The sequence below is a fragment of the Patagioenas fasciata genome, chromosome 4 (assembly GCF_037038585.1).
Source record: "Patagioenas fasciata isolate bPatFas1 chromosome 4, bPatFas1.hap1, whole genome shotgun sequence".
Lineage (NCBI taxonomy): Eukaryota > Metazoa > Chordata > Aves > Columbiformes > Columbidae > Patagioenas > Patagioenas fasciata.
Window position 1 is genome coordinate 58,113,639 of NC_092523.1, and position 15,261 is coordinate 58,128,899.

Here is a 15,261-nt window from a genome sequence, read left to right on the forward strand (position 1 = left end):
CGTAGGTATCCAAAGTCCTAGCTACTCCAACTATATAATGGACTTTTGGTTTGGTTTTTAGGTGAAAGATTTTTCCCACCGCCATCTGGTTTAAGCTACTCAACTTGGTTTTGTATTGAACATTGTAGTACACCTCCTAATAACCATCCTGTGAGACTTCTTACTGTAGTGCGGCGTGCAAACTCCTCGGAGCAACATTATGTATGCCTTGCCATTGTCTTCTCAGCAAAAGACCGGTCACTGATTGTTTCAACTAAAGAAGAATTGCTTCAAAACTATGGTAAGAGTTGTGTTGTGTTGTCAGCTAATCCTGATGATATTATGGTGATGTGACAGCAAGTTTATTTTGAATCTCATGTCTAGGAGAACTGTGCATGATGGAACTTCTGTTGCAGCTTCACCAGCTCCAGATGGGTTTTGACAATGGAAAATCTGTAAATGTAAACATTCACGTAGAAATTAAGGAGATTTTGTAATTTCTGAAGATGATTTGATATCTGTATATAAACTTTTTTGTTGTTGTTGTTTGGGTTTTGGCATTTGTTTTGTGGGTTTTTTTTTTTCCATAAAACCCCGGGTATTATAATTTTGAAGGAGGGATTGCATAATTGTTTTTGGAAGGTGTTTGCCTTTTATTTATCTGGTTTTGTTCATTTTAGACATCATCTCGTGAGGTGCAAATGTTAACTATCTTTGCTTTGAAGTTTGGAAATAGTAAACTAACAGGTTGTGAAGGCTTTTTCAATCTGGATAGTCCCAATACTGGAGGGCTATTTGAATGCAATCATTCATTCACTTGGTGTTCTAACGCTGTCTTCAGTTTTCAGAAAGAGTTTGTAGCTACATTTGGTATCTGTGATCAAGGGAATTACAGGAGGTGCAGTAAATATCTAAGTAAAGCTGGTGAGGCTGGTGCATTCGCTAGGGAGAGCTACTGGTGCAGTTGGTGGCTTCAGGCTGAGCTGTCTCCTTTCTCCTGCTTTGTCCTCCACCAGAGCCTCCAAAAGTGTGGTCAGTTTTGACAGGCCTTTTGTGCATCATGGCTGCAGAGGAGCTGAGAGGAGCAGGGCAGCCTTCTCTGCATACCTCAGGCTTCACTCTTTATGAGACCCACATGCTGGGCTGCAAGTGGTTATCAAAAATCTGTTCCTGCTTCTGTTCTTTCCTTTTGAGTAGCAGGCACTATTAAAGATTTTTTTTTAAAACTGTTTTTATCCAAAACCAAACCAGCAACAACAACAAATAAAAACAAACAAACCAAACAACAGCAAAGCAGGCTGTTATAGAATATTGCTTATCTTCATGATAAGCAGACATTCACATCATTAACTGCAGTAGTTTCTCTTAGTAGAAGACAGGCTCAAGACCTGAAACTTGAGGGCTGAAGACCCAGTCTTAAATTGAAAAGATACCAACAGTGTTTACTTTCCCAGAAGACTAATTTCTTGTAAGAGATAATTAAAAAAGTTTATCTTCATATTAATTGCTTTAGCCTACACTGGAGCTGTAGATGTTATGGTTTTAGTTTGTAAGCAGGGACTGGAAGTGCTGACAGTCTGTTGTAAGAATAAATAGGGTGGTTTAAGGATCCTTTTTTTGAGTAAGAATTGTGCTCTAAGGCTGAGAAAAAGAATTGGAGATTATTTTTGTATCTGGGAGTTAGTTCCAAGTACTCTGTTTTAATCATTTTCCTTGTACTATTTCTAAAGAACTGAGTGTTCTCCCTGTACAGGTGGCTGTTGGGGTAAGCGAATTAGTGGTTTATTTTCCTTCAATATGGAAGAATGGAGAGAGATCTGAAAAGCTGTTGTTACTCTTGAAGCGTTCCCTGTTGGAGTATTTTCAAGTTTCACGTTTTGTTTTTTGGCTTTCATGTAGTGGGGGTCATTCTGCTTCGTGCTGGAGCACCTGCAAACTGACCATGCCCCCAGTATGAAAACAAAGGATGTCTTTTAGAAAAACTAAAAAATTGTGCACTGAGAACTAAAGTACGTTTCAACATCCACAGCACCCGTTACTGAAAGAAAGTCCTGGGGAATGCTGGAATGTGTAGGTGTGCGAATTGGGGATGGGTGGTCAGCAACTGCTGGTTTCCAGCCCCTGAGTGTCTGTGGCCAGGTTTGTTTGGGAAGAAAGAGGGATTTTGTGGGAAGAAGATGGGGCTGCCTCTTGTCAGACATACCTGGTTCCAGCCGGCTCCACCACGGGCACCCTGAGGACACGGCCGAGCCCAGAGGGCAAGCTGGTGGCACCTCTGGGAAAACACTTATAAGCAATGGCAAAACACTGCATGGAGTGAGGAGTAAGGGGAAAAAAAATGTGAGAGAAACCACGCTGAGGGATACCAAGGTGAGAGCAGAAGGAGGGGAGGGCAGACAAGCACTAAAGCAGAGAAGACCACACTGGAGCAGATAGTGGGGCCTGCAGGGAAGTGAGAGAAGAAAGTGCAGAAAGCATGGGTATCTTTTCTCTCCACGGTGTGAGAAAGGTGAAAAATAGCTCTGTAGCTTTTAGAGAGACATCTCTTGCTGACTATCTGCTGTAAAGAGGGGTTTTTTTCAGCAAAACAACAAAAGATCTTTCTGTGACGCACATGGTGGCATGAGAAAGTTAGCAAAAACTCGAGCAAACTACTCATTCCATTAAAATCTCAAAGGAAAAGTAGAAGAGGAAAAGTAAAATGTAATTGTCAAAGGTCCAAAAGTATCCTGAGAGTTTTCTTAGAGAATTAAGGCAGAGGAAGAAGACCCATTGTTGATACTACCAAAACTATACTAGTTTGTTAGTGTGCAAGTATTTAAGGAAGTTTAGCCTGTCAAATTGTGACAATTTGGTCTGAATACATTCTCAAAAATCTTTATTTCATTCTTTCAATTCTTGTATTTGAAAGTCTAAAGTCCTCTCCTGTTAATGGTGAAACTTTATTAATATCTTGTTAACTGTATTTTTGGTCACGTTAACTACATGCTTTCTAAAGTTTTGACTTTAATGTATTGCTATAGGTGGTTTTGGGTAAAGTCTAATGTCATAAGAAGCTTAAAACAGGCGAATAACATTTCTACTGGTGCTCACTAACTGGCACTTTCACTTTAGTCGATGACTTCAGTGAGGAATCGTCATTTTATGAAATTCTTCCTTGTTGTGCCCGTTTCCGCTGTGGTGACCTCATTGTGGAAGGCCAGTGGCATCACCTTGTTCTGGTCATGAGTAAAGGCATGCTGAAGAACAGCACAGCTGCGCTCTACCTTGATGGACAGCTCGTTAATACTGTTAAGGTAAAATAGGTCTTTAAATCCTCATTTTTACTGGTTGGAGTGATTTCTCTCTGTCTGCACATATGTGTATATATATATATATATATATATATATGCGTATAAATAATATCTAAAAAAATATCGAAGTCCTAAAGTGAAGTGGACATGTTGCACTGACTGTGAGGCAAGTGTGGCATGGCTACACTGCTGAATAGATTAATTAGAAGGATGGTAAAAAGCTGAAGACGACTTATCCCAGGACCATGTAGCAGATGTAATTTTGAATAATAGGGAGATTACAGAGTAAGACAGCTTTGCCAGTTTATCCATCTTGTTACTTTTGCAGCACTCTTGCCACCTCAGAAATCGCATCCCCTTGGCAGTGATAGGCACTGAGATGTCCAGGGCTCTTATTAGTTTATTGTAGACGAAACACATTTAGTTGTAAAGGTCAATATTTTGTTGTTAGGTGGAAGAAACTGGGAGGCCAAAAGCAGAGAGCAGTGAAGTGCACTGTGGACCTGCCCACAGCACAAAGTATTTCTGACCTGTGACTAATAACCAAAGAGTATTTGGCACCTGACATGTGTGGACCTTAAGGGAGCAAGCTTATACTGGTGTGGGATGCAGATTAGCTAGTATTACTGTACTGCCATAGGTAAAATAATTTTTTTTACTTTCAAAGTTTCCCTTTCAGTATTCCTTTTGCAGAAAGAGGACTATAGTAACTTTACTTGTTATGCTGATATCTGTAATGCACAAGCATGTATCTAGCCATTTCTCTCGCTGTACATGACTACATTCAATAGCTGGTAACAGAATTTTTACAAGATAGATAGAAATGTATGTGAGATTGTTGCTGCTGTTATAAAAGGACAGGATCTTACCTGTGTATTTGTTTTACTGCTATATGAAAATCTTATCAAATTGAGTTCATCACATTCACACTTTAGCTCAAAACTGTGTAATTACCAAAGGCATGTTTTCACTGGCTGAAGGAGAACAACACAAGGTTATGAGATAGTCTTACTGCTTCTGCAAAAAATAATGACCACCATAAAGTACCACATTTTTACAATCAAGATGCAGCCTTGTTCTTTAATATTTTTAAACACAGAACATACACATTCTCATCCTGTGTTTCCATACACACCTTCATCTTTTGAAAGCCATTTAACTTCTGATCTTTGCGTTTACCGTCTGGTTAATATTCCTCACTAACTTTTGCTGTATGGTGTCAGAATACTGTGAGTGACGTGTGTAAGCCATTTGGTAGGTCCCCCAGTTTGCAGATAATTTTCCTGAATCTCTTACCTGTCTGCTTTCTTTTCATTATACCCATGCTCTCTCAATAACTTCTCCATGTTTTTTTTCCCCCTTACAGCTTCACTATATCCATAGCAGTCCCAGTGGGTCTGGTTCTGCCAACCCACCTGTCGTCAGCACTGTCTATGCCTATATTGGCACGCCGCCTGCACAGCGCCAGCTCTCGTCATTAGTATGGCGTCTGGGCCCAACGCATTTTCTGGAGGAAGTTTTGCCTGCCCCGGGTGTTAGCACCATTTATGAGCTGGGACCAAATTATGTCGGAAGCTTTCAAGCGGTATACGTGCCATGTGAGTACAATTCAAATGGCAGCAAGTGACTTGGTGGGGTGTAGTTCGATCTTTTGTGTGTGTGTTGGGAGAAGGGGTGAGGAAGGAGAGTATGCAGTAGCAGAGACGAAAAGCTAATTGTTCATAGGAAGAAGATTAGTAGGTACTATTGAAGAAGATCATAGAAATCCAAATTACTGTTTTAAAGTAATTCTGGTAGTTCTCGTACTGAGATATGATAGAAGTACTTGTATTCCTTGCTCTACTTTTAAACCAATTAGAAATGCTTAAAGCTGTCATTATTCGTGCTGTATATTTTATTTGCCTGTAGAAAGTGAAATTGGAAAGGCCTTGTGACTTGTCAGTTTCTAGTGATAACATTCAGTAACAGACCTGCAATGTATGCTGTACTTTAAACGCAGCTGTCTTGAAATGTCATTGTTTGTAAGGTCTAAATAGGTCAGCTGAGAAAAAAAGTCGAACTGGGAGGGACTGTGGTGCAGCAGATAGTCTTTAAGCATGTTGCAAACACATCTGGGCAAGTCTATTACATGTTTTAAGTGTTCTTGTTTGAAATTGAGGGAGTGCAACACAAAAAGATGTGAATAACCTTGTTAGAAATGTGTGTTTGTAGCCCTGGTTTTAGCTGTGCAGACAACAGATTCTTCATTAGCTCTGATAAGGTGAGCTGTCACTAGCGAGATATTCCTGTTCCATAGAGCTCCCTGTCTTTCTCTGCAGTTAGAGAACCTCCTCACTGACATCATTGCTTTAGCTGTCTGTCCAGGGCTTTTCAGTGAAACATATATAAAAATGGAGAACATATCACGTCATCTTGTCCTTGCATTGTCTTTCTGCATGAGGACCATAACGCTCTCCAGCTCTTCTGGACAGAAACTGTCACCATCTCCAGGGAAGGAGACAGTGAGTGATGGGAGTGGTAGGAAATCAAAAGTATGTACAGGGAGTGCACAGAGACTTTTTCTTAATGAAAGCTTTCCCCTAGAATGGTGACAGATCCTCCCCCCAAAATGTAAATGATGTTCAGGCTGTGAAAGAATGAAGTGTCATGAAAAAGAAGGTAGTTTGCCTTATGCGTCTTGAGTGTAAAACTTCAGGGGTTGAGTTTTGTCATGTACAAATCTGTGTCATGTACTTACTTTTTGACAGCTAACAAACCTGGCAAGCAGCTCTGGCTTTAGTTATCTGCTAGTCAATTGTAATTCCCCCTGGAAGGCATTTTGACTTGTGCAGTGCAAGCTTTAAGTACTGAATTAGCTGAAGCAATTTCTGTGAATGTGAATTTGTTCATTCGCTTCCAAGAATTAAAGGTATTTCTGCCTTAATGCAAAGGCCATGTTCACCAGGAAGCCCACAGTAACTTGGAAAAATTCTGCATTTCTTAACATGTTGACTTTCTCAGTGTGGCAGTGTGTTCCTCCTGCCCAAGTTTTGCTTGGTTTGTTTTATTTCAGGAGTTGTCTGCTCCAGAGCAAAGGACATTTTTCTGTTTGGGGCTAAGTTTCTGTTTGTGTCATATGCACCGTGCCAAACCCTAAGGGGTTTGATAGGACGTGCAATATGAAGCTCTGCGCCTTACCCTTTTATCTTGGCCTTTCTATCCAAAATGCTTGTGTAATGATTATTTGTGGGAATCCTGGAGAAGGGAAGAACCCTTGCAGTTATCTGCTGCTGTCCTTTGTAGGGAAATCGTGTCTGACCTGCTGCTTGCCTACACAATGCTTCTTTCCTAAGTTTTGTCCCTGTTTTCAGTGAGCAAGATTGCCATCTTCTGAGAATTTGTCCTGTGTTTAAACAAAATGAAAAACCTGTTACTCTTCAAGCATTGGAAAGACCCCTCAGAGAGCAGTTACTAGTTCAGGAGAAGGAATTCCTTAGCCTGTTCGCTGAAATGGAAGAATGTTCTCAGGGCATCCAATGATGAGGATCCAATTGAGGATTGAATTTATGGAGAAACCAGGATTTCTGAAACTCTTAAGTGAGACTTGACAGGGACTTGACCCTGATTCAACAAATTATGTAGCCGTCTAGCTTCTCATTTGTTTTGCCATTAGGCGAGGAGCCTTCATGCTTTTTAAATTTCATTAATGTATTTTGCTAGAGTTGCAGGTACTTTTTGACCTGGAATGATGATGCAGAGGTGAATCTCCTTAAGTTTTCAGGTGCTGAGTTTTGCACGCTTCCTCCTGAGCTTTGTGAATAGCTGTCAGTTGTCGTGTTTGCAGTTTCTGACTGGAAGTATCTGCTTTTGCAACAGTGGATACAAAATATTAAAGATATGATTGTATATTGTCTTCAGTGCCTGGGCCTTTTGCTCTTTATTCAGTCTTGCATTTCTTGTACTGTTCTCTAAGGCAGGTTTCGTAGCAAACAATAGTAAAAAGGCTTTTGTCACCGGCAAAGATGCAGATGGACCAAACACGTCTCTCTTATTTGATTAATTTGCTTTTCTTCAGATGGGAAAGGACGTGAACAGCCCTTTGGCTGTACACAAATTGAGAATAGGGGTAATGTTACCTTCCAAAATTTCAGATGAGGAAGCACCACATCTTGTCTTGCTTGACCAAGCCACAGACTGCCAGTTGCCATTAGGGGTTAATGTAGTAGACCTTCTTGAAAGGAAATGTTTCCTGTGTATTGCCCTTTTATTTTTAGTAGCAGATTTATTCCACGACTCACATGTTATCGAACTTCTCTTGGATGCAGCAAGCAAGTATGCAAAGACAATATCGCGTCTTGGCTATTTGTAAAATGTTTCTGCAATATAATTTGCTTAAGATTTTACTCTTAAAAGTGAAAAGAAAAACAATGGTATTACTGAAATGAACTTTTATTTTGTCTTTAAGGCAAAGATTCAAAGTCTGAAGGAATCAACTCATCTCCAGTATCTTTGGTACCAGAAGAGAAGGTCTCTTTTGGTCTCTATGCACTCTCAGTTTCTTCATTTACAGTGGCAAAAATAAGGAAAGTCTACAACAAGTTGGATAGTAAAGCCATTGCCAAACAGGTATGTTGAGAAATTAGTTGGTTAATATGTACTTGGTCAGAAAAGTTGCCCCTAATTACTTCCTAGTTTAAAATTGAAATAAAATAAAGTAAAATAGAGGGAGATCATACTCCTAGATTTTATTCACATTCTTGAAATTACTAGTAGCTTGGTATCTTAGAACCTTTTGGAGGTATTTTGGCTTTTTAATGTGGATGACAAGTGTAATCTTGTTGAAAGGCAGTTAAGATTTTATTGTTGAACAATATTTCTTCATCTGCAGATGAACAAAGCTGATAACTTAGTCCTCTGACTGTGATTCAGATTTGGAAACCAGAATATCCATTTACATTTTTCTTCAAATATGTTAAAATTCAGGAATCATTGGTACAAAGGACCATCTGTGAGGACAGGCTGAGAGAGCCAGGGTTATTCAGCCTGGAGAAGAGAGAGCTCTGGGGAGACCTTTTTGCAGCCTTTCAAAATGTACAAGGGGCTTATAAGAAAGAGGGAGACTCCATATCAGGGCCTGTAGTGACAGGACAAGGCGCAACAGGTTTAAACTGAAAGAGAGTAGACTTAAAGTTGAACATAAAGATGAAACGTTTTACAATGAGGGTGGTGACACACTGGAAGAAGTTGCTGAGATGAAGTGGGTGCCCCATCCCTCTAAGTGTTCGAGATCAGATTGGATGAGGCTTTGAGCAACCTCATTTAGTGGAAGGTGTCACTGCTTACAGCAAAGGGGTTGGGCTAGATGATCTCTAAAGGCCCCTTTCAACCCAAACTATTCTGGAATCCAGTGGCATCATTTTCAAAGTTAGATTAATCTTCCTTAAACTTTGGAAACTGGAGGTTTGTCTTTACTTTAGAGAATGTCCTAATGACTCTAGCAGAGTTCTACCACGTTATATGTTACACACTCTTTATCGCAGGAGGAAAATACACAAGTTATGTTCAGGCTTACATCTTACATTAAAAAAAAAAAAAAAAAAAAAGGCAAAACTCTTCCTTTTAGCCCCTGCATTTGTTCTTGTTTTATGCAGCTGGCGATTTCTTCTCATGAAAACGCCACCCCTGTGAAGCTGCTACATAACTCAGCAGGGCATTTGAACGGACCGGCGCGCTCCATTGGTGCAGCTTTGATAGGATATTTGGGTGAGTTGAGTATTTGAGAATTTTTATGTTTAAACATGATTAGTTACTTGTTAATTAGAACTTAAGTGTAGAGAATAAATCCTGTAATTGATTAATGTGGTATTAATGGTACATTGTTAAATGTAATTAACATTTTTATATTTTATGGACATTTCTTCAGTTTATATGAGTGTCATTATGAAAATATACTTAATTACCTTATGTCAAACTATTTTCCAGTGCAATATTTCTTTCATCTCCTCTTTCGAGATGTCATGGTTCTTCAAGTGATACTCTTTTTCTAATTCAAACAATGCTAAGAAGTGAATTACTTGCATGTAATCACAGTGTTTTTCTACAAGGATTAATTTTATTTTATTTGAATTTATTTTTGCTGCCTTGACACAGGAGTAAGAACATTTGTCCCCAAGCCTGTTGCCACCACACTGCAGTACATTGGTGGAGCTGCTGCTATTTTGGGGCTTGTAGCCATGGCGTCAGATGTAGAAGGGTTGTATGCAGCTGTGAAGGCTTTGGTCTGTGTGGTGAAGAGCAATCCCCTAGCCAGCAAAGAAATGGAAAGAATCAAAGGTTATCAGGTATGTAAGAAATGCCTTAAAACAGACTAGGATGAATTTCACTGTCTGTCCTAGCAGTTGCTTTGAAAATTCCTTGTTGTGCTGTAGTAACCTGACTTTCTGCTCCTAAGTTTAGCATAGATGAGTGATTTAGGATGGCTTTTAAAGGAGAGAGTGGAAAGTTTTGCCAAGCAGTTGTGTACATTTAGGTGTTTTGCTGAAGCTAACCCTTCATTAACAGCAAGGAAGAGCACAACTAGGGGACTTGGGTGATTGTTTTTCTGTGATGGCGAAGTCACTCCAGGATGCATGTGTCTCCATGATCTGCCAGCAAGAGAGCAGGATAGGGGTACACAAAGAAAACTGAACAAGTGAGCTCCTAAAATTATCATTTTGAGGAGACTGCACAGAACTTGTAGTTAGTGATGCTGTTTGCTTTCAAGCTGGAGACTTCTTAATTCTCCATTGGGGCAGGAAAAACACAATCAGTTATGCAGGAGGATTGGTTGGCTGACTTGAAAAGATCCTCACATAATCAGTGCATTTTATGTTTCTCATGGAGACGGCTTTACTGAAATGGAAAGTTCAAGCTGAAGTTTCAGTAGCATATTTGCAAATCTTTTGATGGTGATGGCAAGTATAGTTACGTTGAAACATGTTATTCCATGTAGCCTATTGCAGAGTTTGGCTTACTTTGACCAAACAACTCTAGACAGTTTTTTCCTTGTACCATAAGCAATTGGGGGATCATCACATATGACCTTATATTCCACTCGTATTGACCTCACCAAATAACATGTTTTAAGAGGGACAGGGACTCCCAGAAATCTGTGTTTCCTTAGTAATGTTCCGAAGAGAATGATGAAGCTGAACAGGCCAGTATGTTGAGAGTTTGACAAGTTTCCATCAGAAGAAATAACAATAGCACATCTGGCAATCTGTTCTTCCCCAAGCCAGGTTTTAAGAAGCTGGAGAAGAAGTGAGGACTGAAAGGATGACATGTATGGTCACGACTAGGGCAGCAAAGAGTAGCAAGAAAAAAGAAAGGCTTATTCAGATTTATGCTGTCATGACTGCTTCTCTGCCAGAATGTGCCTCTCATTTGTGCATGCAGTATTCTAGGAGTCTTGTATTTGTGTGTCCACGCTTGCTGTCCAGGAACGGAAGTGTCAAGAATGTATCATGTGCCGTCTTAAGCTGATGGTTGAGAGGTGTGTGTGTGTGCCTTATCCGTGGGGCCTAGATACTGTGTGCAGTGTAGAACAGAGGTTTCATGAGCCGGAAGGTGTCCTGCATGTGCCCTTTTTCTAATTAACCATAATGCCACTTCCAAGCTTTTTCACCAAGGGTCTCAGCTATCAGAAAGGAAAACAGACATTTCATCCGTGCTTCTTTGTGTTGGGACAACATTGCTGTGTGTTTGTAGGCTACTAATTCCTTTTCTGTTTATTTGTTCAAGTTGCTGGCAATGCTGCTAAAGAAGAAACGGTCCCTTCTGAACAGTCACATTCTCCATCTGACTTTTTCCTTGGTGGGAACTGTCGATAGCGGGCACGAGACCTCCATTATTCCGAACTCTGCTGCCTTCCAGGACCTACTCTGTGATTTTGAAGTATGTTAAAGTGGCTCAGAAAAGTGATGATGATACTAGATAGCGATTAAGTCGGGTGCTGATAGCACACCTTAAATATTGAACAACAGCAAACTAGGCTGTTATCCTGAGAACTTACTATTTTATATATAGCATGGTAAAGCAGCTGAGTAGCAAGATTATTGATAACCTGTGAGATACTGAATTGTTATTTGTTGAACTAAAGAAAGCAGAGAGGTTCTGAAGGAAATGCTAATCCAGCAGAGGCTGATGAACAGTGTTATACAATGCAAAGAACTTGTCATTTACTGTTTGTTCCTTTGGTAATATCTGTACCTGACACAGACTGAGTAAAAGTATTCTGATTGGCATATACTAAAATAAATAAATATACTAACACTAACAATAATCCATCTATAAGATGCTGACTTAATAATGCAAGTCCATCTTGTACAAATGGCTTCATGAAGCTATCAATTTTCTTTTTTTTAGATGTCCCTTTAGTATTTCAGAGCACTCCTGGAAACTATTTAAGGGTCTTGTCTATGAAAAAACTCTTGTTGCTTACTATAGCCTTTATTTTAATAAAATCAACTGGCCTTGTTAACATTTTTTTTGAAAGCTTGAAGATCTTTAACACACCCCAAAAAAACCCCTTGCTAATATTAACAATACACTATAATCATGGCACAAAAAAAGAGGAGATCAGACGGGCAGACCTGATGGGTTTTTTAAATCTTAGTGGGGATCTAATACAGAAGGAATTTCTCACCTACCAAAGTTACCTGTTTCTTATTTGATATGTAACATTAAAACTAGAAATAACTGTGTGCCATGTCTAAACATTAAGTCTTCAGTATCACGTAACTAGTTATTCTTTATCAAACCTTTTCAATTACAATAATGCTTACTTTGTGTTCACAAAATTAAACACAGGCTTAATAGAAGTTATAACATCTGCAAGATGCCATATTTGTGGTAGAGTTCTTAAGGTAGATGAATGTTTACCAGAAAGAAGGGTGTGAATCACAGCCCAGCTCCTTTTACAGTAAGGCCCGAATTCTGCTGAAGAAAACTCTTTCCGCTTGTTTTTTTCCTTTTCCTCATAAAGTAATCTGCTGAGAAATTTCATAAATGGTATATAGTCACTCAGACAGCATCTACTGTATAAAAGATCCAATTTCATGGTTTTTAGTTCAGGTCTGTCTTTTTTTCCCTGAAGACCAAGAACAACTGGAGAATGAATACACATAAGAGGCTTAAAAAAAACCCAAGAAAATAAAATATCCAAGTCATAGGTCCATGAGTCACTAAGAAGAAACTTTCCAAACACCTCTGGTTTTAGCTTGGGGTTATTTATTTACTTCTTTATTTCTGTATTCAGAAATCAGTGACCCAAACATTTCACTTAAATTGGATAAATTAAATGTTCTTACTCTTACGCTACACAGGGAAATGAAAAAATTTGTTCTGATCATTTTAGGTTGTAAGAGTAAAAAGCAAAAGCTAGAAAGCTTTTTGTTTAAGCCAGTTTTATATACCAGAGCAGAAGTATTAATTATGCTTTGTTCAATAGCAAGTCAGTTTTAAGTTTTGCATCTATAATTGTGAGCTTTCTGGCTTTTATGTCTTTTATTGCATCTATTGATTGAACAATTGGTTTGAGGATTTTTGGTTTTTTGTTTTGGTTTGTGTTTTTGGTAGAGGATCTAAATAATTTAAAACAGTGTTTGGGAAATGCTGGGTAAAGAATAAAAAAAAAAAATCAGGGAAGACCTTGAGTTGAATCTTGGCAGAAGACAGTAAGTTAATTTTACAAAGAGAAAATCTTCACTTAAGCCAAATAACCTGGCATTTCACATCAGTCTTGTAAACCCAAAATAGCTGCTTTGGAGTCCTTGCACCATTTGTTTAAAGAGGAATTCCAGATAATGTATAAATTTTATGTCTAGAACTGTTCAATTTTTCTGCATGATACACTTGCAGAGAATATGTTGGCTACCACTGTGTGTTTTTGTAGTCTTTGCTAATGTATTTAATATTTATCTGAGGCTGAAGAATAAACAACTGCGGACCTTGCAATGAGCTTTTGAGCACAATGGCCAGGTGAATAGTCATGTAGATGAACAGTTTAATCTCTTCAAGCCTTTCATGACTTTTGGTATACTAAGCTTGAATATAAGTTTTTAATCTTAAAGTGGATTTGTGTACAAAACATATCATTGTTTATTTTGTGTTACAGGTCTGGCTTCATGCACCCTATGAACTTCATCTGTCATTATTTGAGCACTTCATTGAACTTCTCACGGAGTCCAGGTACAAGCCGATGCCAGCCCAGTAATGAGACTTACAGGATTAGGTAATACACAGAGGATGCTCCAATTTTAAATTACCACCTCCTTTCTTTTCTTCTTCCAGTGAAGCGGCAAAGAATGCAAAGTTAATGAGGGAGTTCCAGCTCATCCCAAGACTGCTCTTGACTCTTCGAGATATGTCTCTGTCCCAGCCTACCATTGCTGCGATCAGTAACGTGCTGAGCTTTTTGCTTCAAGGCTTCCCCAGCAGCTACGACTTGCTCAGGTAGCCCACTCCTCTCATCATTCTGGCTGTTGTGTTTTTATTGTGTCGATCTTGGTTAAAAATACTTCATGGTAGTACTGTTGTGGAGTAAGTAACATGAAATGGTTGTGCACTGAGTTTTTTTTCCTCTAAGAAGCTACTGAACTAGCCATAAGCAATAATTTTGTTAATGCCTTGATTAACATATGGAATTCAGTTTGTATCTAAAGAGGTATGACCGAATGATTAAACTGACTTAATATTCCAGAGGTGACAAGTGAAGCTGCTGTACTGCAGCTCCCTTGTTCATGTGAACCACTGAGCATTTTTCTAAAATACAATTTAATGTTACTTGAGATGGAATATAATGGTACTTCTGGTTTAAATACAGCTTCAATTACTGTCCTGCAAGAAAGGTTTAGTTCAAGATTTTTTCTTAATCATCACTGTGTAGAAAAAATATTTAAGGCTGTCAGATGTGGTACTATTAATTTTGACTGCTGAAAGTTACATTAATAACTGGAATTCATACATGCAGGAGTACTTCAAATGCTTTTAAATGAGTTCAGCTCCTTCATAACTTCTTTTTTTTCATCTTCTGTTTCATTATAATGGACATGGATAAAATATTGCAGGCCTTGGCGGTTCTTTGCATACGAGTGGTCATGTTTTTGGCTTCTCACTTCAAGTACAATTAAAGAAATCAGAAGCATCAACCTGAATATCTTGCCTGTCTTTGTTTTAGTTAGGCAGGACAAAAAATTATTCAGGAATAAACCTGTTGATTTTATTCTTAAATTCTTTTGGAACAGATGGTAGAAGACCTACCTGAGTGTTCCTTGTTGTTCTTCCTGGAAATAAAAAGGAAAAATATCGTGTAACTTGGGAAAAGTTGTACTAGCTAGGGATCACTTCAGGGTAATTGCAGAGGAAAGATGTGAGAAAGTTCATGGTTTTGGCTATCTGCCTCTCACTAGTTTTATGGTTTTATATTTAAGGTGAGTTGGTGATAGATGAGAGTGCATCTGTCATATCAATGAATGATGTTTTCTCTGTGTATGTCAAGGTTTGGACAGTTCATCTCTTCCACTTTACCTACATTTGCAGTCTGTGAGAAGTTTGTAGTCATGGAAATAAACAATGAAGAAAAGCTCGACAGTGGTAAGTATGGCATGGCCTAGAAGCAGAAGAGAAATACTTTAGCGTCTCTTTGCACTGATATACTTCAAATGTAGAAACAGTGTCATTAATAATGTTGGAACTAGCTGCCATTTAGCTGTGGTACTGAAGATTTCCCTATTGTGTGCAAATCAGTGCAAATCCTCTGTACCATTGTTTTATTTTCCTTCATTTAACACTGCATGGCTTTGTTCTGTTTCTTCCACTCATTCCTTCAAATTGGCTGTCTACCTCAGTTTCTTTCTGGGGGGAAAAAAAAGATAAAAACGAATTGTTAGGTGCATCTGCCATCTAGGTGTGGAGGAAATGAAAAAATTAACAGAGTCTTGTTATTTTTTTAGGGGGAAAAAAAAGTTTCTTT

At 38.8% G+C, this 15,261-nt stretch overlaps 1 protein-coding gene across 8 annotated transcripts in view; it reads left to right on the forward strand.

Moving 5' to 3' along the window:
* WDFY3 (WD repeat and FYVE domain containing 3) overlaps positions 1–15,261 on the forward strand; it is a 168,462-nt gene that overhangs the window by 100,936 nt on the left and 52,265 nt on the right. For all 8 annotated transcript variants that reach the window (XM_071807984.1, XM_065837921.2, XM_071807979.1 and 5 more), the window contains 10 exons: positions 62–280; positions 3,094–3,275; positions 4,639–4,870; positions 7,717–7,877; positions 8,903–9,014; positions 9,402–9,592; positions 11,031–11,183; positions 13,405–13,478; positions 13,581–13,742; positions 14,788–14,882. In XM_071807984.1, the coding sequence (XP_071664085.1) occupies positions 62–280; positions 3,094–3,275; positions 4,639–4,870; positions 7,717–7,877; positions 8,903–9,014; positions 9,402–9,592; positions 11,031–11,183; positions 13,405–13,478; positions 13,581–13,742; positions 14,788–14,882 (1,581 nt within the window). The remainder of the gene's footprint in view (positions 1–61; positions 281–3,093; positions 3,276–4,638; positions 4,871–7,716; positions 7,878–8,902; positions 9,015–9,401; positions 9,593–11,030; positions 11,184–13,404; positions 13,479–13,580; positions 13,743–14,787; positions 14,883–15,261) is intronic.